The sequence below is a fragment of the Tauraco erythrolophus genome, chromosome 10, assembly GCF_009769465.1.
Source record: "Tauraco erythrolophus isolate bTauEry1 chromosome 10, bTauEry1.pri, whole genome shotgun sequence".
Taxonomy (NCBI): Eukaryota; Metazoa; Chordata; class Aves; order Musophagiformes; family Musophagidae; genus Tauraco; species Tauraco erythrolophus.
This window is the reverse complement of record NC_141474.1, coordinates 11,876,155-11,899,911: the sequence shown is the minus strand read 5'-3', so window position 1 is coordinate 11,899,911 and position 23,757 is coordinate 11,876,155. Positions and strand designations below refer to the sequence as shown.

The 23,757-nt window shown below is 40.4% G+C and overlaps 2 protein-coding genes across 2 annotated transcripts; one reads left to right on the top strand and one right to left on the bottom strand.

Annotated features, from left to right (window-relative positions):
• Positions 1-1,031: 1,031 nt before the first annotated feature.
• Positions 1,032-7,244, bottom strand: HENMT1 (HEN methyltransferase 1). Its single transcript, XM_009984697.2, is given in 7 exon segments — positions 1,032-1,430; positions 3,328-3,392; positions 3,395-3,504; positions 4,366-4,548; positions 4,930-5,064; positions 6,102-6,214; positions 7,128-7,244. Coding segments are annotated over 7 exon segments (1,122 nt in total).
• A 7,386-nt stretch (positions 7,245-14,630) lies between these two features.
• On the top strand, positions 14,631-23,706 carry PRPF38B (pre-mRNA processing factor 38B). Its single transcript, XM_009982164.2, has 6 exons — positions 14,631-14,915; positions 17,933-18,001; positions 18,294-18,445; positions 18,529-18,589; positions 21,103-21,326; positions 21,594-23,706. Exons 1-6 carry the CDS (start codon positions 14,631-14,633, stop codon positions 22,444-22,446), a joined length of 1,644 nt encoding a protein of 547 aa, XP_009980466.2. The 3' UTR covers positions 22,447-23,706.
• The last annotated feature ends 51 nt before the right edge of the window (positions 23,707-23,757 follow it).

The window sequence follows — 23,757 nt, the reverse complement described above, 5'->3', positions numbered from 1 at the left end:
CAAAGAAACTTAAAAAGAACTGCAGTGTGTTGCTTCATTAATCCTGTATGAACTGGCCAATTTTGTGCATCTTTCAAAATTTGTCTTCGTAAGTCCATCGTCTAACATTTGCTTGCTGTGCATTTACACAAACAAATCAGCTCTACTTCAGAAAAAGTCACCTTGGCCAAGTCAGTAAGCTCTACTACCTATAACACCTCTGTTTTTCATTTCTGCTGAACATGTCATCAAAACTTTTTGGACAAGAGCTGCACATGAAAACACAGGCATTTTTTTTTCCAGGTACATCAGGGCCAGGTTAGAATTCACAATGACAGTGTTTTTTTTAGTTTTTCAAAAACAGAATAGTCAAAGATACCAGTTTCACATTAATTAAATTCAGCTTCTGGAAAGTTATAGGATGCAAGTTATTTCCCAAGCAGCATTTAGTAAGAAATTGCATAAAACAATAGGACTAAATCTACCTTCGTTTTTCCACCTTAAGTCCAACATCATGGCACCCTTCCCCTGTACTGAATTTACTGAGCTGTAAATGTTTGCGGCATATTCCAATTTATCTGGAATGATATTTGGGTTTCACAAAGGCAGAACATATGCTCATCTTGAAAAAGGCATCTATACATTTTATTCTATTAAGAAAAAACTTGCCCTAAACCTATATCTTACTCATACTATTCAGCACAACAACATAGTTCTGCATTACCATCAACTATCCTTGGGGCTAACATAAGATTACCAAAAAGAATCGAGTCATGATAGCTACCACACAGTAATAGGAAACAAACAGGAATACTTAAAATTTTTCTTCATGGAACTTAATTCTTTTCTTTTAGCCCCTGACACTCTACTTCGAAATTGTGAGTTTCTGCGATCTTTGTCAGAAGCACTCATCTTCACTAAATGAGAGGTGCCGATGGATAAAAACCAGAAGGTTTAGAAAAGAATAGTTAGCATACTGAACACACCATTTGACACCTACTAAAAAAATACTTGAATTACTTTAACTGAACTTTGTATGAGAAATCTGTGATCTAATTCCCTTCATGTTCAGCATCGAGCATCACAGCGGAACCATCACTGCTCAGTGTGACCTTGCCAGCAATAAGCTTGCATAACCTCTCAAAGGTACCACAAAGTTGATTCACTTTGGGAAAAGAAAAGATTGTTTTAAGAGGTATATAAACCACATTTCCAGCGACAAATGGTTCCATGCTTTTTTCAACAACCCGTTTTCCAAGATCTTCTGAAAAGCAGTTCATTGAAGGCTGGAATTTGCATTTTCTTTGATCATCATTATGCTCCTCATGTTCTGCCACTAAACGGTTCTGTAGACTTTGCTTAATGATTTGTGCTGTGAAAACGACTTCACCAACCACTGCATTCTGCAGGTACTTCTCATCTTTAAGACTTGGATATACTGCTTTGAAGACCTTTACAACATAAAGAACATATAAAATGTTTGTCATTATCATAGGGTCACATTTTAACATTTGCTTGTCAAAAAGAGCTTCTAAAACGTGAACGTAATTTTTGATTCAATCCTGTTTTGCTTATTACTTTAAACATTTTCATATAACAAAAATTAGACAATATGACTTGATTTTATGTATCACAACTACAATGGCAATTAGACAAGTTAACAGAACTTAAAAAAATTCAGGCTTATATCTGCAAGCTGTATTTGTAGATCAGGCAAGGTGAAGCCCTGCAATTCTTTAATTCTTTCTAATAATTCTCTTCCTTTCCATATTACTCATCATGAAGCGCTGGTGACAATTCCACAGCTATTTAGCTTCTAAACTACTTCCAAACTGTCATCTGGAAACCGTGACTACAACTATGTCTTTCATTCTGTTTCCAGGTAAAACATTAAATATGCTCTCATAGATGCAGAGAATGATAAAAAAAAGGTGACATCAAAATTTATGAACTTGTAGTGTGTTCTACGCTGAGCTACACTCAAGGCAATTAAGGGAACTAGGCAGGCAATCTCATTCCCACCAGTTTACTAGGAAGTACTTTGTAACAACACACCACCACTGAAGTTCCACAGTCTGTAACTATTATTTTCTGATTACATCTTGAAATGATGATTTATTCCTCTAAATTAATTACATAATAAAAAAACCCAAATTTGATAGTCCAGGTTTGATAAGAAACACATGAGATAGAACACTTGTTTAAATTCAAAGGCTATTGATGTCAAAAGTCCCTCCATAGTGATCCTGTCACGGAAGATAACGAAAGCAATTTCTAGTACATGTCAGCCACCTAGATGTATTTCCAAGTTTGATGAGCATTAAAGAGCGCTTCACAATTCTATTAAAGGCAGTAGATGACAGATGAAATTTCAAACGTATAGAATGTCTTTATAGCTTGGAAACTACAAAAGAAATTCCCACAATGCCACTTCACGTTTCACTTCAGGTCATAAGTCACTTGAAGATACATATATATGCTTAAACAAAGAAGAGAAATATTATATGTTCACAGAAACAAATAATTTAAGGCATCATAAGAAAGAGAAAAATCAACCCAATATATTTCTCTTTTTGCATTATTACTTCATGTTATCTCTGACAAAAATGTCCTTTGATTTATACCACATGGCACTTGATGCATTAGGCTTTGTCGGTGTGACACACTGCCATGCACAGCAGAGTGCTTCACAAAAATATTATCTGATGTTACCTAAAGTGAAAGCCATATAGTGCTAAAATCAAAAAGGTCTGACATGCAACACCAGAGAATTGGGTACTCAACAAGATCCCACGCCTCTGCAAAAATCAGAACTGGCTACCTGAAAACACCAATTTTAGGGTGAAACACCCAATGCTACTGAGTAAGGCAAATCACACAAAACATACCCTGTCAATCCAATTTCTGGGAAATGCCTTCCTTCTGATAATATATTTGACAAGACTGTATGTTTTGAAGAACTGCATATTCTCTTAGAAATGCATCTGAAAAATCTGTGTCATTGCCAACAATGACATGATGAAAAAAATGAATGATCAGAGGAACAACTATAAAAATAGTGTCACAGTATACCTAGTGGAAAGGAGAATTTTCATTCTAAGCATAACAGTATGTTAAAATAAGAATGATTATCCATGTTGCTATTTAGCAAATAACCTAAAAGTTAAAGGCCTTTATACAATTAGAAATACAAACCACAGACTTAAGACTCTCTTGATCTGATGGTTTATGTTCATCAGAGCTAAGACTGGACAGCAGTAGTAAACAATAGTAAGAACACCTTCACAGACAGGTCATAGAAAATTTTACTCTTTATTCATCCTCCTAAAGGAAGAAAACAATGCTTACCATTCTGTGAACGGCTTCAGTGGGTTTCTCAGACTGAGCAGATTCACGGGTTTGATGGTATTTCTAACAAACACACCTATTTGAGTACAAAACCCAACATTCTCCATTCCTGTTGGTGGGTGCCCTACGCCAGTAAATTCCACTGAGTAACCATAGCATCTAGCAGCCTCTAGAGCCCTAAGAAAGATAAATTACTCCGATCATACTAGTCATCTTTTAATATGATAAAGATGCATTCTCCAACAGAAACAACATCCTGAGCCTGTGAATGCTTTAGCATAATTTCTCTAATACTACTAACGTCTGAAGATAAACACTGTCAAAGCTTGCTGAATCAGAGCTGCCATCATATGCCTACCATAGTCTGAATCATTTGGTATCGGTAATTTAGGCACCAAACAGGACTCTTATATCTAAAATATCTGCATAGAATACGCATTTTCACAGTTGCTTACTCACTGTCTTAAAGGCATTGAAACTCAGCTAAAACCTACCAATTTTAAGAGCCACGTACATATGTTTTGCGTAAAATCTTTCATTGTGCTACAATCGGCTAAACTATCCTTAACTTTATTCAACATGCTCTGACACTGTGATTATTCACTAGATCTGCTTGTGTACTCTTACAGAAAGGTCCAGACTAATTGAGTGCTTTAATTGCACACCATACCTAGTGAGAACACTTCTTCGGTTTTTATGAAGCACTTCTATAGCAGGATATTATGTGAAAAGGTTAATTAAGATCTTCAAATGCATTAATTGTAATAAAGATATATAAAAAGCAAAGTAAAAGCTTTCAATATTTTTTGCAGAGCAGTTACAGTAAAAGCAAGCCAACTTGACAATCATAAAATGCAAAACTCACAGAGCATGCTTAACTACTTCACACCAGCAGAGAAATGTTTCACCAAATCAGCAGGTGTGAAACTCCACTGATACCAAACCACATACACAAACAACTCTGAAAATGTATAGCTGTTCCTTTCTCACATTAATGAGCACTCAAAGCTGTCTGCATACAACGTTCAGTAAACTTACCAGCTTCGAAATTGCACTCGGTTCCATTCAAATTTGTGGTCCGCATGCCTGAATAATGTCACTCCTGGAAGCAAAGGGTTAAATTCAGAATTTGGAGTACTGATCACAACTATGCTTGGAGCCATGAAACCAAACACCACTTCAGGAAACTTCTTCAGTTCTGATTCTTCCAGGTGCTCTATTCTGTAAAGGATAAGTTTATGTATGTCTCTAAAAACACTCTAATATTTCAATCTTCATAGCAACCAGAAAAAAACCCACACCGAACCCATATGTATACCTTTTAATCGAAGCCCAGCTGTGCAATATTAGCACTGGCACTGTGACTGAGCAACAGGTTAGAGGTTTTGTTTGAGAAAGTTTCCTCTTGCATTTCGTGCTTTTTCATCAATGTCCCTTTTCCACCATAAGCTCAAATTTCATAGTATGGTTAATTTAAGCACAAGTCAGAAGACGCCACATTCTGCTTGAAAGGTTTGATCAAGTTCATTTAGAGTATGGACAAAATTCCAAACTGAACCTCAATGAACTTAGAAAAACATAGTACATTGGCCTAATACTCACAGTTCAATACACGTTACCAAGTCAAAACCAAGCATGCAAGGATCTTTATGGGCAACTGAACCATGATGCAAGGTAACAGTTAGGGATCTTTCAGCCGGTTGCAAATAATCACCAGGAAGAGGAGACAACCTATGCCTACAAAAGTATTAAAAACCTGATGTCATAGAAAGGACCTTAGGACAGATAAATCGTGCATGTAACAAACAGCTAACACCCTACGTAGTTAACTTGTAAATCTTAAAAAGGTTAACTATTTTGCAGAGATTAAAAAACATAATTTCTAACAGAAACACTATTTATTACTACCTGCAATAGGACAGAAAGAGCAGAGAAGTTAATCCAGCAGCTGTTCTTCACGTTTACAGAAATTCCCACTACACTCGCAAGCCACTTGTATAGCTGCTTGTAAATTCTGGTAGTAGCTCAACTCTAGACACACAGCAAGCCTGGCTAGGCACACTGTACGGGGTTTTGGGGGAAGTTATTAAGCAAACATATTAACCTACTTTTTCCAAATAAAATAGATTGAGAACTAAAATATAAGTGCAAATTTCATTCTGAAATACTGCATCAGACAAACCACACAATAAACATTAAATATAATAAAAGGCTACTCTTCTTCATTCTTGAGAAAGAGCAAGTGATAATGTCAGTATCTAGATCCTACGTATTCACTGAAATCATACTAATCAGCTTCCAAGAGAGAAACTTCGACCCATGCTTCAAAGATCACATAAGCCTCAGGTTCTAGAGCCTTTTAAGCCAGACATGAAGCATTGAGCTAACCTTCCCAACGAAGTCATTACCATGGTGACCAAAGACAGTCACATACACATTCCAAAAACATCAATTTGCATACTGCAGTAATGTCATGTACGAGCATAAAGAGATACCACTAACACAGTGAGTAGGCACCTGTACAAAGTGTTATTTCTCAGATGCACACCCCTCCAGGGCCATTCCCTGACTTGAACCTTTGGTACATTAGGTGATGTTATGGCCATCGACAGCCCAGCAGTCCCCAGACACAGGTGCAATGTAACTAATTAACAACAACGGAGAGCACTTCATTTGCCAAGCTGGTATTTCTGCATTTACCTTCGTTTTGAATGTAACATGCCACTAGCTCAAGTCAAATACAAACTTGAAATTAACACAATGCAAGAGCTTACATTTTCTCTTTCATTACACTTGCACAGATATCTAGCCCAGCTAACACTTCAATGCAACTGCAGAATTTCAGCATCCAGAGAAGCGAACAGTCAGCACATCCTAAATCTGCTACCTGTAAATTAGATATTAAACAATCTGTAAATGCTGCATATTTCCAAGTAATTTCAGATACTCTCATAAAATAAAAATTCCAGATTTACATCATAATAACTTTTTAATGATAAAGCATTTCACAATCATAAAATTTACAGTTGCAAGCTGGATAGACATGATTTTGCAAATTCTTTTTAAAAATGCATGTGAAGATCCTACAAGATGTTTTGAATGGATTAACCTTTTGTTATTACAGCTATAAACAACTACATGTAGAACATCTCACTGACTCTGGAGAATGTCTTCCACATGAAGGCTTAGTCCCTCAAATAACGGTAAGGTATGATTTTAAGGAAAGCTGTAGCAATTTTCACATTCACCACTGCTTTTCACTGGACTTACTCTCCATCCAAAACACTGAGAACAGGCTCACTAGCAGTCAGACTAGCAGCAAAGGATCTGCATAAGAGAAGCTCACAGGCTCAGTCTAATGTTTAAGTGGGGAAGGCTGGGGATATTCAGACCACAAAGTAAAATATATAATAGATACTCTTTCCCGTAAGCTTAAGAGGTAGTTGAGTACATACACTAGACCCTAATGTTTTTTCTCAGGCCAAGTCAAGGTTGAAGCACACTGCATCCTCAGCATTAAATTAAAACTAGAATGCCACCTACTCTCCAGAACAGGCTAGGGCATTTTTCTTGTTTAGATTTTCCCCTCTTCTCATCAATTAACATGAATTATATGCACCTCTGAAAAACAAAATATGATCATCCAGTGCCTGCTAAGGCAATTTAGTTTTAACAATAGCTCCTCCACTACTGTTGTTTGGTAATTAGGTCAGCAGGTTATCTATGCATTTCCTGTCTTCCTGAGATAACGATTTTTTTAGTTTTCAAATTTGTAACATAAAAAGACAAACCATACCAACCTTCTTAGGTTTGTATTTCTCCACTAAATCTTTAATGAACTGGTAGCGTTGTTTGTACAAAGGAGGTGTAAATTCAACAATTCCTGTAAACTCCTCTTCTTGAAAGTTCTTATCCATATTATTTTGCTGATGCTAAAATAAAAAAGTTAACTCTTATTTTCTGAAGTGCTTTATAACATATTAAATTACAGAGTTTGCTGTTTTCAGTGATGTTCAGCTCACAATTAAGCAAGAGTAGTCCCAGTTCCATCCAGAGAATGACAAAAAACATAGGAATTAGCAAAATTAGGCACTAGCTACTCCCTCCACATATAGTAATGTAAATAGCCTTTTTAAAAACAATTATAAATCATGTACAATCATTAAAGAAGCAAGTTTCATAATTTGTCACTCTCCATCCAGCACACCTACATAGTGCTTACACAACTGAACTGCAATATACTTCATCTGCCTTAGCTTGCCTGGCAAGACCAGAAAAATAAACGATTTCCTGCTCAGGTGCGTGCTTTTTTGTCTCTCATGTATCATTTGTTTCACCTTACAACTCCAAGGATTTTATAGCTAGATTTGTGTATATATGGCTCAATACAATTCCTACAATGTAACAACCAGCAAGAAGTATCTGAATAATTACTGTTGTGCAAAAGGAAGTGTTCTGCTAGGCCATTGCTTTAGATTTACTATGAGATAAACCTTGTTATTAGGGACTGCATTTTAAAAGTAAACTAACATAATTCAACATGACATTAGAGTCATAGCCATTAGTTCATTTCCAAGTCTCCTACCTTTTACTAAAAACTACATTTTAGCACACATAAATATTTAACAAGAAACATCCACACTAAATCTAAAAATAAGGCCCTACTAAATGATGAATGCATTCCATGGGAATCACTTAAGTGAAGGCACATGGTCCTGCAGACACATGGCTTTCCAGAGCCATCCTCCCAAGCAGCAGCTGCAGCCCAGGGCTCACTACCACGTCTAACAGGCACCAGGTCCAGCACAACCAAAGCAGCTGGGCCAAGCCTGACAGCAACTTGACCACCCCGTCGGGTCTTTTACACGTAAGCATAAACACATATTTTTATATATAGATAGATTTACAAAGCCAGGAGACAGGCTCAGTGTTCAGGCCAGTCACTTGCCCCCTCAGGAGCAAAGTCAGCCCACTGGACTCCTCTCACCGGTGCCCAGGCACCCACCTCCTCACCCCCACAGGCTCTCGGCCCCCGCAGGCTGCACCCCAGCCCTCCCCAGGCTCTGTACCACGCTGCCTCCGCTCCCGCCTCAGCCCCGCAGCCCGGCCCCACACGGGCACCAGGCCCCTCCCAGGGGCTGCTCCTCGCTCTCCACCGGGCCCGCCAGGGGTCTCGGCGGAGCGGCGCTGGCCGCCCGCGGCCCCTCGACAGCCCCTTCCTCACGCCCTAGCTGGTCGCCCGCCCAGTCCTCCCCCTGCCCTTTCCCCGCGCCTCTCCCTCCATCTTCTCTCCCGAATGCTGACCTCGCGCCAGCAGCAGCCTCCCCTGGCGGGAAAGGGGCGCGCCGCCGCCTCGTGCGGCCGCCGCGAGCGGGCGGCTCGGCCCCGCGTCCGTCCGCGGCGGCTTCTGAGGGAAGGGAGCCGCCGTCCGCTCCTGTGCGCCAACTTCTGAGCCAAATCTGCGCCTTCGAGGAAAGCCTCGGCGTTCCGGCGCTGTCGGGAGCACCGGGAAACCGCCAACCCAGCAGCAGCGAGCAAGGGCCCTTCTAGCCCAGGGTGCAGCCCCCACGGCCGCACAGCGAAACCCCCCTGGCATGGGGGATGGCTCCTAACCCTCTTTAATGCAGGACAACAGATTAGTATGACGTGAGCACCTGAAGCCCCACCTGTTGTTGCACTGCCTGTGCACGCCTCTCTCTGTGGAATTAAAAGGTGATTGGCGGGGGTGCGTCCCTAATTTTTACGCTGAAAAGCAAAAATCCTACTACTCCTCATGCTACTTCTTTCAGGTTCTGCGTGACTCGCCACAGCTTCTGTGTCTGCAGACGTGTTTGCTGGTCTCCATAGGGGAAACAACGCTATTGCCCTAGCCGTGACATGTGGTGAAAGAGCTCTGCCAGGGTGAGTGAGGCAGAGACCACAAAAAAAAAAAAAGAGAAAATGGTCGTTAGCAGGATTTCATCAAGTATTTTCCACACTGGGCAAGATTTGTCTCTCAAAGAGCAGGCAGCTGTTGGGATGCACAGTGAAAGCAGAAGGGAAAGCATGGCTCCAAATTTCCTGTTACTTTTTCTGTTCACAAGTACGTAAAACATTTTGCTAATCACAGGGTAGGGCTGCTATGTAAAAAGGGTAGCGTATGTTGTACGCCTGAGAGCTAGAAGGAAGGTGGATTCTGGTGGCAGTGAGGGTAGAGAAGATTTGTTAACTAAATTAGACCACAATTAATGCTTTTTGGTTTAGTTTTCAGAAAATACTGGAAATTTATATGCTGGTACCTGCCTATGATGGCTTAAACTTGAATCTTGGCTAACATTTTAAGTTTTGCAGGATGTGGCCTAGACAGAGCACACATAGCTAACAGCGGGTTAGCTATGTTGTTTACTCAATAGCTAGGAAATGTATGTAAGTGTGCTTGCAAACTGGCAATCCAGATGCTTTTTTCAGATATTTCAAGTTACTGGAAAGGTTCCATTATGTTCTGCTTGAGCTTCTCTGTTTTTCAGGTTTTGAAATGCAATAGCAATTAGCTTTTCCTTACATTCATTTTGGTTTATGAGGAGTAAAAATAGGGAGCTGTCTGTAGAATTTTACAATTGTTTTTCTTCTGTTTTAACTGTGAAGCGCTAACAACAGTGTATGCAAGTCAGGCGGCCTGAGAGTTCCTGTTTCAGAGTTTGGACTGCAAACAGGCTTTAAATAAGTGTTATAGTATTACTGATCTTTACTTACATAGGAAAATTATTTTAAAGTATATATAACACATGGACAATGATTTTTGTAGGATTTTTTCCCCAACAAGCTTTAAAGACCTGCATAACCCATATTGGCCATGCACAGAAACTATGTTTGTATAGAGAATAATTCCCACTACATCCCTTTGACTAGTCTAGTAAACTGAGTTTTACTTTTTAATAAGGTTTTTGCTTTTTAGAAAGGAAAATACACTGTAATTGAAATAAGGGTATGACTACCTTGTGGAAGGAAAAAAAAAGATAGGTTAGAAGCTCTTTGTTTTATAACTCAGTTGCTCTTTATGGCTGTTGAGTCATTGTTTAACCTTGAACTATCATTTAATATCTATGTCTCAATTAGACAATCTATAAACTGTGCATAATATTTTTTATGTGAGAGAGATATTGTAAACTTTATTAATAGAAGTATTTTACTTCCTGGCTTTAAATGCTACAGATTCTGGTATCCTATAAAATTCTACTCATAATTCAGTATGACATTCTTAAGAACAAAAAAGTATAGGGAAGAACATTAGTAAAGTTAAGGACACAGTAAAAGTAAATTTCTAACACATGATGAATTCACACAATTTTCTAATAGTTAGTGAGACTTCACCCTAAAACGTACCACTGTAAGTGAAACCTTCAGAATTATCTGATGTTTAATTCTCTATTATCAAACAATATAATCACAGAAATCTCTTTTATGTTTGTTCCATTTTAGGTGGTGAAATTGGAGATCCAATTTTTTGAAGATTGGCAACATGAAAAGGATGGAAAGTGGTATTAGCAGTTTTAAGCTGGACAATCTGCTTTGACTCACGGTGCCCGATCTTTTTCTTGCTAGGAAAAAGGTTTTGAAAAATTCTTCTGATTATTCTCATTACATCAAATAATTTTTTTTGTATTATTCTCTCACCACAAATAAATAATAAAATTCTTTTATTTAGTCTGTCTAAAGTTGTTGTTTTTTTGGGTTTTTTTGTCCCTTGTGCAGTGGTACATCTACTTAACAGTCTCAAAGAATCAGAATCATTTATGGTAGAAGGGACCTTTAGAGGTTATCTAGTGTACCCCCTGCTCAAAGAAGGTCCAAGCTGATGGATTTCCTCAGAAACTTCAGTTCAAAGGTATTTTTCACATAATAATCTGTAATTTCAGACTGAATATTCAAGTTGTATTCAGTTTAATATGCCTACAAATGAAGCAGGTTATTTTTAGAGAAGTCTGTTACTTTTGTAGCATTCAGAGAGCAACAAATTACATGACTACACTGGAATAAAAGAATCTTCACAGTGCAAAGTCATGAATTAAGAAATTCTCAACTGCTGAAATTATTGTATCCTTCAGTAATAGGGATAAGTAAGACGATTGTATGTAATTCCTGTACTTTCCCTTTAAAGTTGCAGTGCATATAATTAAAAGCGATAGCAAAAGAAATCTAATGCAGCACTACTGCCAGAGACACTAGTCCGCACTGACATTTGACAGGAAAATACATGCAGCAATACTGCTTCATCTGTAATTCAAGAGCTAATAACCGTCCCTTTCAAAACAGATTCAGAGGACATTCAGTTACTAAGAACCAGTAACGTTCTCCTCCGCTTCGAGGAACGGATTAGGCCTCTCTGAGAAAATCCAGAATTAACCTGTGTGAATGAGAAGCGAGGCAGGAAGATACTCCTACTTTTTTAATAATTATATATAGTTCCTTGCAGTTTGCAACTGAAAATCACCTCCTTGTTGATTTTTTGTTTTGACTCTGTTCTGTATAAAGACCAGCTGGGATGCCTGAGGGAGCAAATGTATTTATAGGTTGCAGCTATATCAGAGTTTTCAGCATCACCACCAAAGAGGGGCTGCAAAAAAGTACAAAAATGTCATCTTCTTGTGCTGATTTTGGCTGGGGTAGAGTTCATTTTCTTCACAGTAGCTACTGTGGGGCTGTGTTTTGGATTTGTGCTGAAAACAGCCTCGATAACACAAGGATGTTTTTGTTACTGCTGGGCAGTGCTCACCCAGAGTCAAAGCCTCTTCTGCCTCTCCGACCACCCCACCAGCGAGTAGGCTGGGGTGCACAAGAAGTTGGGAGGGGACACAGCTGGGACAGCTGACCCCAACTGACCAAAGGGATTTTCCATACTAGATGATGGCATGCTCAGCACATAAAGCTGGAAGAAGTAAGAGAGGGATGTTTGGAATGATGGTGTTTGTCTTCCCAAGTGACCGTTATGCATGATGGAGCCTTGCTTTCCTGGAGATGGCTGAACACCTGCCTGCTGATGGGAAGTAGTGAGGAATTCCTTGTTGAGCTTTCTTGTGTGCATGGCTTTTGCTTAAACTGTCTTCATCTCAACTCACAAGTTTTCTCGCTTTTACCCTTCTGATTCTCTCCCCATCCCATTGTGAGGGGAGTGAGCGAGCAGCTGGGTGGTGCCTAGTTGCTGGCTGTGGTTAAACCACAACACTTACACAGAGGAAAAACACTGAGGTTTGGAACATATTGACTAAATATTCCAACAGAAAAAGATAAATGCATGAAAACACAATTTGAGTAATATAAATCATAACAGAAATGCAGGCTATCTTGACTATACAAGAAAAATGAAGGAAGTGCTCAGAGAGTCAAGGGTACCCTAAACAACAAAAACCCACTCAGCTTCGAAGAAAAGTTACTACTCTAGCTAACTGTTTCCAGAAAAAAAAGATTACTTCACTGCTACAAGGACACTTTCTTAGAATCAATTTTGTGATTAGTTCTTTAATTTCATACGAGATTGTTAAATGGATATTTACTGCATCAAGACAGTAGAGTCCTGTGATAAGGAATGAAGGTTTTATGAACGTCTTTGGAAATCAGCCAAGGTGGGAAGAGGTTCCTGAAAGGAGGGAGCCTAGATAGCAGAACAGGCAGTTTGGAGAAACCGTTAACTGTCAAGGCCCTGATAAGAACGCTTTCATGCTATAGTATGGGCTCTAAGGTACACTAAAGGGCTAGAGTAATCAAGATGAACCACTGTTTCTCAGGTTTTCAATGTGTAATAAAGAGTGAAGATACTCTGAAGTTACCTCCATCAGTATCTATCTCATTTTTAACTTAAAAATCTGAATCAGTTTTAAATAGCACACATGTAGAGATGTTATTTCCACGAATGCTTCCGTACCAACTTCTTGCACCTGTTTCCCAACATGCTGAGCGATGTGGAGCCCTTCTCCATGTGTACAACTGCATGTATTTTGTTCCACTATGCTCAGTTTGCAGTCATTTTGGTGGACTTACAGTTTTGTGGGGGTTTTGCAGTCATTTGACATTTGGAATCTCCTGGCAATTCTTCTAAATTGTGCATTCAGTCTCCTGAGACTGAAGTACATAACCAGGTTTCTTTGCTTTTGCAAAAAAGCATGTGATTCAAAACCTGTTGGAAACTTTGGAATAATGAGTTGAACTTGAATTTTCAGGTTACATTTAATTCACCTATCAATCAGATATGTTTCAGGCAAAACTGGAGTATTTATCTTTTCTGTTTCCTGTTAGCACTTAAACGTAGACAGTTACTTTCTTAAGCCCAGCTCTCTGTTTCATCGTGGCCTGCAAATACACTGACCTAGTTCTGACTGTCCCGGGTCCGTACGTAGCGTTACTGATTTCAGAAAGAGGTGCTCAGCTCGAACAGTTACTGGTTTTTGGCGCGTGACAAGGCTCTCTGAAGCTGCTCAGCCGCTGCCAGGCCTCAGCGAGCCCCGTAAGCAACACCAGTTTCAAGTGAACAGGCTTGGACGCATCCTGGCGCCGTGCAGCCACCGGTACGAGCTTCTGCACTCGAGATTCCCGTGCACTGAACGTCCTCGTTGTTATTCCCGAGCTTCGCCGTCGGAGCGGAGGCGGAGGGCGGCGGCTGGCGCTTGCTCCCCTGCACCTCCTGCGCCCCTCCTGCGCACCTCCCCTGCACCTCCTGCGCCCCGTTACCGGCGACAAGGGTGACCGATGCGGCTGATCGCCAAGTTTGCCAACACGCGGGCTCAGCACCTTGTGAGCCGGTGACAGCGGCTGCCCCCGGCACACCGCACGATGCGCTCGCTCTGCTGGCCCGGCCCAGATCGGATCGGATCGCCTCGCCTAGGGGGCCCGCGGCCCGGCCCGGGGCAGCCCCGCGGCTGAGGTGTGCCCCGGGCGAGGGACACTGCCGCTCCTCGCGGCTCGGGGCGACTCGGAAGCGAACGGGCTGGGCTAGCGGCGGGCTAGCTCTGCGAGGCGGCTGGCGGACAAGGAGAAAGAGGAACAGGAACCACGCGGCGCAGCCGCGAGAAGGAGCCGCGTGCCGCGGGGAGGGGGCGCCGCGGCCTCTGCCCCTGCTCTTCCAACCCCGCGTGCGCCGCCACGCTCCCCCGCGGGGATTGGCCGGCTCGGCCCCGGAAGGCGAGGCCGTCACTTCCGCCGAGCCCGCCATCTTGTCGGCCGTTGGCGGAGGCAGCGCCCGGCCCGGCAGCCCGCGTTCCGGTGTGGCGTGGTGCGGCCGCTCGTCCGCCGTGCAGGCCGCGCCACCGTTCCGCTCCGGGCCCCGAGCCGCTATGGCTAACAACAGCCCCGCTGTCGGCGCCGGCAACTGCCAGGGGCAGCAGGCGGCCCAGCACCAGCCCGGCGCCGTCCCGCCGGCCCAGCAGCAGCTGCAGAGCGGGGCCCCCAAGCCGGCGGCCTCAGGCAAGCAGGGCAACGTGCTGCCGCTGTGGGGCAACGAGAAGACCATGAACCTGAACCCCATGATCCTCACCAACATCCTCTCGTCGCCCTACTTCAAGGTGCAGCTCTATGAGCTCAAGACTTACCACGAAGTGGTGGACGAGATCTACTTCAAGGTGAGCCTGTGGGCCGCGGGCTGCGCGGGGCCGTGCTGGCGCCTGCCCCGAGCTCCTGTGGCGGGGATTTGGAGGGGGGAAGGCTTTGGCTGCGGCTTGCAGATTCCCTCTTGCCTTCCTGCCCCGTATCTTGCGGTAACGGATGGGAGCGAATCTCATTTTTGTTGCTTCATTGGGGGAATCCAAGGTGCTGCCTTCGCTCTCTTACAAAAGAAGCGTGTTTCGCGTCGGGTTTGGAATTGCAGAGTTGTAAGTTAGTTGTGGAGTGGGCAGTGTGAGCGAGGGCAGTGGGGATCAACTGGCTGTGTAGGGACCGCGCTCTCCGTCGGAGAGTGGGGAGGGGACCCGATCCGCATGCCACTGCTGGAGACGAGCGCTCGCAGCAGCCTAGGAGTTGCCGGCGCAGAAGGTACGGTGGTGACTGTAGGTGGTTTCAACAGGAGTGTGCATGTGGCCTTCTTCTTTAGTTATTGATCAGGATTCCCCCCTCTCCACACCCAGTCAAAAACTAGTTTGTTGTAGTCCTTCCATTGGCGTTAGGTAGGATGTGCCGGGGAGATAACTGAACTGTATCAGTGCACCCATGTCTCAGTTCTTGTTTTGTTAGCAGGATTGAATCAGTTTTGCAGCGAGGCTTCCATCAAGCCAGTCTCCCAGGTAGAGGTATGCATAATTAATGCTCATCAACACAGCCACGTTCTTTGTTCTGACAATAAGAGCAAAACTTCCATAATTCAGGCTGCTGTCTTCAGTCAGCTGTACTTTGATGGTTATTGAAGTATTTTTCTCAGGTGAATTGATTCTGGTTGATAATGTTACTGTGTCAGCTAGTAGGCTTCAATATACTTTGAAACGAAAAAAACAAAAATATAGCCTTTTTGTCTCATTTAACCAGAGCAATTCAAGTTATTTAGGGCACTATAATTGTGAAAAATAACTCCACAGAAGTATTTTGAGATTTTTGGTATTGTTTGCACTTACTTATGAAGGTGGTGCTACTGTTTTTTTCCTTAATGATAGCACTTCTTCGCCTGTGCTCTGTCATCTGGAGCAGACTCCTTAAATTCTCCTAATACTGTGATGGCAAGAGCTGAAAAACTTACAGAAGAAACATATTTTCAGAAAATTGAAATATCTGCATATTAATCCTATGTAAATAAAGTTTGTTTACTGAACGTGATAGTTATTCTGACTCAAAACTGCATGCTAAATCAAGAGAAAACTCAGCCCCTTACTTATGCATGAGTAGTAGGTCTAAGGGAGAAGATAACCTGATGGTTAAGGTATGTCATTGATATTCAGAAGGTTTGAATTCTGTTCAAGATTCCTGAAAAATTGCTGGCTTTTTTCTTTTTTTGGATGTAGCGTTACCCACTACAGCAAGTGTATTTTTGAGTGTATTTTGTGTTTGGGAACCAAAATAAGTGGCTCATTTAAATAATTTAAGAATACTGAGTGCTGGATTCTCAGGAATGATGATCTTAAGGCACACAAGCAGCTAGTGATAGCAACCATCTTTGAAGATATGGATTCTGTCTAGATATTTAAATTAATTTACTTCCAGTTCTGGTCTCCTGTTTCAGTTCTGTATCTGCAAAGTGGATAACTTCCTCTGTCTTTATTCCTGATCTTCGCACCCATGTGCATGCCCTCAGCTTCATTTGATCTCTGTACTTGCAACAAGTTAAGTGTATGCAGTGGTCTTTGTAGGATGAAAACTTTAAATGCTCTTTTCTGAAATGAGTATTGTTTTCAGAACTTTGTTTTTTTATTGGTATCTTCAAGACCAGCATGTTCAATTGATTGTGGCCAATAAATGTAACTGTAATGAAACAATTGAAAACTACCCTTGTGATAGTGTCACACTTGATCCTTTGACTAAAAAATACTTTAATTTCCTGTGAGAGGCAAAACTGAATAATCAGAGAGATGCCCAGTATTATTTATGTAGTATTTGTGAGTTTCTGGTATGATGCTAATAATACAGGAAGTCATAGTGAATTCTGGATTCTATGGCATTGGCATCTCTCATCTTTCCTATCTGGATAAGACAGCAACTGTGGAAAAACCATTCAGCAACTTCAGCTGTTAGTATATCTCTGATTTCATGTGACTCTGTACGTAATTAGTTTTGTTGCATGTACTGTTAAAGAATTTTAATTTGTGAACTACAGTACAGCTTGGCCATAAACTCTTATCCCCAATCTTGTGTAACATCATTGTATCTCTTTTGTCTTGTTTTTACTTTTTCAAGTTGGTGTGTTTAGGAAATAGACTTGTTTATTGAGCCAGCTATTACATCTCTGAATTTCACAATTTCAAATGTAGCTTAGGCAGTTTTATGGTTCTTAACTTGTTTATGATTCCTACCATCAAATTTAAGAAATGGTGTTGGTTGACTGTGTTTGTGCACTCATCTCTAAATGCATCTCAAAAGATTTGAATTGGGCAAGCTTTATTCGTACTTAGGAACCATTTTATCTAAGAACATCACTGCGATCTACAGGAAAAAACACTGGCTTTTTAGCATAAAATACTACACTTCATAGACCTCTTTCTTTTGTCCTATTTGTAGGTGGCACTCAAATCTCTAGCTAAGCTTACTGCATAAATGAGATTGATGAATGAGACTATAGATTTTGACTTCTGTAGCTGTCATCAGCAAGTATCACTAAGCCTGTTAAGAGACAGTTTAGAAAATAGTAATGATGGGGTTTAGTCAAGTATGTAAAAATATGTGGAGTATAGAATAAGCATGGCTGCTTGCTTGCTTTTTTTTTTTAAAAAAAACTTCATCCACAATCTTGGCCATAATTTCTTAATGTGGTAATTAAAAAAGCCAAATGCTTTGCTTTAATGACAAAGCAGACTTGATCTTGAATTCAGTAGAAGACAAGCTATTTAAGATGGACTTAGGGTGTCCATTGTTTAAATTAGGTTTATATAGGCAGCTAAACATGGAGGTTGTAATTGTCATTTTCTTTCTTTCCTTCCTCCCCCTGACCCTGCCCTTTCAGGTTACGCATGTGGAACCATGGGAAAAGGGGAGCAGAAAAACAGCAGGCCAGACAGGGATGTGTGGAGGGGTAAGTAGAAGTACGTGCTGCCTTAAATTTTTCTGTCTGGTAAATAAATTTCCCAAGCATAGCTGAAACTTGCTTGCATGTTGTCTCAGTCCCTAGATGTAAAAGCATTTATTACAAAGAGTTGAGATATTCCCCTTGCTTCCAGAGCTGTGGATGCAAGTAGTGTTACTTTTTCCACATAGCTCTATTTGTAGATAGAGATTTTATCCTGTTCTCATATTCTTTTGCAGATTTGGGATAATGTCTTTGTGACTTTCTGTCTTGTGACCTAACTTTTTTTTTCTTTTGAAAGGTACGTGGTGTTGGAACTGGAGGAATTGTGTCTACTGCCTTTTGTCTGCTCTACAAATTATTTACGCTGAAACTCACTCGTAAGCAAGTGATGGGCCTTATAACTCATACAGACTCTCCATATATTAGGGCTCTTGGATTTATGTATATTAGGTAAGTATCAATGTAATCAACTAATGGCTAATCTAGTAGACAGAAAGCTGTATTAAAATTTTACATTCTTTTTGTACTTAAAGGTACACACAGCCACCTACAGATCTGTGGGACTGGTTTGAATCCTTTCTTGATGATGAAGAGGTATGTCGGCGAGGGTAATAATTTGTTTTCTTTTGTTTCTTTTCCTGTTACTACTTTAGGCTTAAACAGTGTTTGATAAGGTTTTCTGTAGTTGAATGTTGCAATGTTATGTTCTTGTAATTTCATTAATTAGTGCATGAAGCAGGTCTGAACTGGGACCCAGGTCATTGTTCTTAGATTTCAAAGATACAACAGAATTTCCCATTGGTTAGGATGTTACTGTGTCAAATACTACAAAGCCCTGTGAAGACAGGTTTATTAAATCAGGATGCAGATGGGCGGTGTGAGTGCAGCTTCTGTGTGTTTTTTACAAGGTATAGTAAGTCCTGAGAGTGCTAAACTTGTATTTTGCATTTTTACTGGGATGGGGAGTTGGTGCTCACACAGAAGAGTGGCTAATAGAAACCAACTTTTACCTTTAAAAAATATTACCAGAACTCTGTGGTTTTTATTCATGTCCTGGAATAACTAAATCCAGGATTTCTTCAGAGGAGGAACAAACAACCTAATTACTGCATAAGGTGGCATTGTTTCTAGTAACCTTATTGTCTTTGCTAATGGGGCAAAAAAGAAACATGAGTTGCTAACTGAAGTAGTTCAGTAAAGAGCTTGTGTTATTATGCAGTCAGCTGGAAGAATACCTTTGGTACCATAGTCCTGGTTTACTGTCTGGAGAAACAGAGTAGGAGCTGGTGGGAGAGGTTTCTTGGTCTATCAAGCTGAATATACAGTCTGCTACATACTATTGCAATTTGTGTTTATTGAGCAGGTTTAAAATTACATCCTAGATTTAAGAATGGAACAGGAAGGATCACTGGCCCTCTTCAGTGTGACAGTAGGCATCTACTTCAACAAATTTCAAATGTAGTTGCAAACGATGTCCAAATACTTGTATTAAAAACAGCATTAATTATATCTGAGTGCAATGCAGTGTATTGATTTTGAAACAGCTTCTTTCATGCTAAGTATCAAAAATGCTGTGCAAAGGAAACAGCTGTTATTTCAGGTAAACCTTTGGTGTTGCACGTTTGTAGCAAAAATCAGAGCAAATTTAAATCTTGATTGCATAGCTGTGATTTCCTCCTTCTCCCCTAGGTGGTGCTAGTTAATTTGAACTCTTCTCTGCGGTGTTGTATTAACTTATGAGGAAAATTGGGGTGGCTTCGTTTTCAGGGTCCCACAAACGACTTGATCACAAGTGCGATTCATTGTACAAGTTTTAAAACAGGTTCATTATTCAAAGCACCTTTCTTAGTTTATGCATTTCAAATCTTGCAGATACTGGTTATCAGCATATACTTGTTCATTGTTGTTTAAAACCTCCCAATATGTTTTCGAAATCAGTGTTTCTTTCCCAGCTGCTTTCAGAAGCTTTGTGTTATGTAGGAAAATGTGCTTGAGGCTGCTTGTCTTAAGTTTCTTACCAGTCCTGGTCAAGCTTAATAGGATGAAGTGTATTTATTTATATGGAATTATTTAAACCTACAGGATTTTTTTTTCTCCAGTTCTTAAATATGTGGAAGCAGTTCATCTTTTGTCATGCTGCTGTGAAAAAGTTCCCAGGATACAGAGTTACTTTTCAAAATGCTTCTTCTGTTTAATTTGTTTAACTGTACATACTCTCCAGGTGCTACATTTAACTCCTTTTTTTCTTCTTTAGATCTCTGCAGCGATTATATTTGGAAAAACTGTATATCTGAACACTTAAATGTGTGTGAGTGCAAGCAGTTTTACATTTAGATTTTCTCTTCCTGTTTAGATAACAAATCTCACTTTCCTTGTGTGCTTGCACTATAGGTTTGGGACTGACAATAGCTGACTAACATGTCCTGAGCTGTGAGAGGGCATAGCAAGAAGGCCTTCATGCGGTAATGACCCTTTTCAGAGACAATGGTCATCATGGATTATGCGTTTCCAATTATTTGTTCATTTATTTATTTTTTTACATATTTCTAAATTAGAAACCTCACTGCTTCATGGCAGTTGGTTTGCTATTGCTTCCAATTCTGTTAGGATGCCATTTTGTACTAGAGGTTTTTCTATGATCATTTTTAGATAGGCAATGATGTAGTTCTTAAATGATTTAGGCCACAGGGTTGGGTATGATGGTACGCAGTTGTACATCCACAAAATGGAGTATTAAATGTAGTTTGAGAGGAGTTCTCAACTTTGTGGCATTTAAATAAATACAAGATCATACCGTATAACCAGACTGTGTAAGGGGATTTTGTGTTAATCTCTTCATCGACAGTCCCTTACTGTCCAGATGGCTGCAGGATTAGTATGTGCCTGCATGCATATATATTAAGTCCCATTCCCTATCTATAACATACTGCCAAAACCAAAGGGTGCAGAGTTTGAATTTTTCTAAGGAAATGTATTAGAATAGCAGACAAGTAAACTTTCATAATCATGAGACTTCAAGAGGGCAGTAATGTAGCAGCATTTTTTTTTTTGGAAATCGGTAAAGAATATTTTTGACCATCAGGCTATTTTTTGCTTGTATTTTGTAGGACCTGGATGTGAAGGCAGGTGGGGGTTGTGTTATGACCATCGGGGAGATGCTTTGTTCCTTCCTCACTAAGCTTGAATGGTTTTCCACGTTGTTTCCAAGAATTCCTGTGCCAGTCCAGAAAACTATTGACCAGCAAATTAAAAGCAGACCTAGAAAAATCAAGAAAGATGGCAAGGAGGGAATGGAAGAAATAGACCGGCATGCAGAACGGAGACGTTCAAGGTCATACACACGTTATTTTGAAAATGAATGTTAGAATTTCAATATCAAACTACTTAACTATCAGAAATGTGTCGTCTTTTCCCTGAGATAGGTTTTAAGGCAACAGGCAAAACAGTTTATGGAAGCTAATGGTTTAAAATCATCAGATGATATTTGGTATTTAAGATGAAATATAGACTGTCTATGTAAAGTATATATCGGAAAGTAAAGAGGGTCCCTTAACTTGAAAAGGTTGTGTTTCATATTGAATATCTCTTATTTTAAAAGGTCTCCAAGACGATCCATCAGTCCCAGGAGGTCTCCCAGAAGATCCAGAAGCAGAAGTCATCATCGAGAAGGCCACGGATCATCTAGTTTTGATAGAGAACTAGAAAGAGAAAGAGAACGGCAGAGATTAGAACGTGAAGCTAAGGAGAGAGAAAAAGAAAGGCGGAGATCTCGAAGCACTGATCGCACACTAGAACGGAGGCGAAGCAGAAGCAGGGACAGATACAGAAGCCGTAGTCGCAGTCGTGACAGGAAAGGAGATAGAAGAGACAGGGATAGGGAGAGAGAGAAAGAAAATGAACGGAGCCGGAAAAAAGAGAGAGATTATGATAAGGAGAGAGGTAGTGAGAGGGAAAAAGATCGGTCTAGAGAAAGATCAAAAGAAAGAAGAAGTAAGGGTGATACAGAAGAGAGAAGACACAAGGATGACAAGGATGACAAGAAACACAGGGATGACAAAAGGGATTCCAAAAAAGAGAGAAAACATAGTAGAAGTCGAAGCCGGGAAAGAAAGCATAGGAGTAGGAGCCGAAGTAAGAATACAGGTAAGCGCAGCAGAAGCAAGAGCAAAGAGAAATCAAATAAACATAAAAATGAAGCTAAAGAGAAGTCAAATAGACGAAGTAGAAGCAGAAGCAGAGGAAGAACAGATAGTGTTGAGAAGTCCAGAAAACGAGACCAGAGTCCCAGCAAAGAAAAATCTAGAAAGCGTAGCAGAAGCAAAGAACGTTCCCACAAACATGATCACAGCGATGGCAAGGACCATTCGGACAAACACGATCGTCGAAGGAGCCAAAGTACGGAACGAGAGAGCCAAGAAAAGCAACATAAAGACAAAGATGAGACTGTGTGAACTCTTTCGGAAGTGGATCACATTGAATCCTATAAATGTTTGATTAAATCCTGCTTATTTTTTCTTAAAGTTGAGATTGTGCAGTAGTTGATGAGCACTCTTCTCCCGCCTCCCTCTAGGCTGCAAATTGTCATTTCCTCTTTCGGCTAGGGAAGTGCCTTTGTAAACCCATTCAATGCATTGACCGTTTCCAACCATTCGTTTAGTTTAATTTGTAATGCGGAGATTGTTCTTGCATTTTTATTGTTCAGATGTTTCTGAAATGTACAGTCTGTACATATGTCCTGAAAATGTTTTAATTCCTTTGGCATGGTTGCCATGTTGGTTAAATTTGTATGAGGCAATAAACTGCCACTAATTCTACTTTCGTTTTGTAGATGTGGAATTATGGTTTGTATCCTGAAGTTAGCATGGCTGTGCTTTATGCAATAGTATGGCTTTTAGGGATGGATCTTGAATGTGTATTATAGCTGAGATATTTATGTGCATACGATGTACATTGAGGGCTGCAGATTTAGAAGTAACACACATGTCCACTGTACCTGCTGTTTTTTCCAAACCCTTTAAAATGTATTATGTTGTTGATCACCACTGGTGTGAAATTGAGCGTGGACTTTGAGGAGACAGTGGTTTTGACGCAAAGATTTAGATTGTTGGGGCTTGTTAGTAATTCTTTAGAAAGCCTACCTCAAGCAGACACTGTAAAGGTTGATGGATGAGTACCGTAGCCATCTATGCATTTTATTTGTTTGAAAAAAATCCATGTAAGCTTCCATTTTTTTAAAAACACAGTTTATCCGTTTGTGGTCTTTTAATGTTTTTAATCAGCAGCTATGCTCTGTCATTTATAATAATCCTGGGCTAATAAAGGCATTAAGATGGGAAGAGGGAGGTAGGAAGAAGAAAATTATTACAAAGGATTTCAGTTTCAAGCTTCCAAAGCATTTTTATAAGTGTAAACATTTACAACAATTACCTGATAGTGTCCTTTTTTAAGTCATATTTTCTACAAATAGTAAGGATTGCAGTTTGTGCTGAACATTTCATCTGGCAGATTTTTTTTTTAAACAGGTTGTTAGAAGCAAAAACCAAAATGCATTATAGAAGAAAATCATATCATTAAAGTCCAAGTCTATTTGATAGATTATTCTGATGACTTGTATACGAAGTGAGGAGAACCATCTGGAATAAACTCTCAATTAATTCCTTTGTATTGGGTGTCAGCTTTTCCCTGCATGTTCATTGCCAGTTGAAGAGTGTTCGGGTTCCTCCGTGTTTCATTTTCAGGCTAAGTGACGCTTTGTATGAACA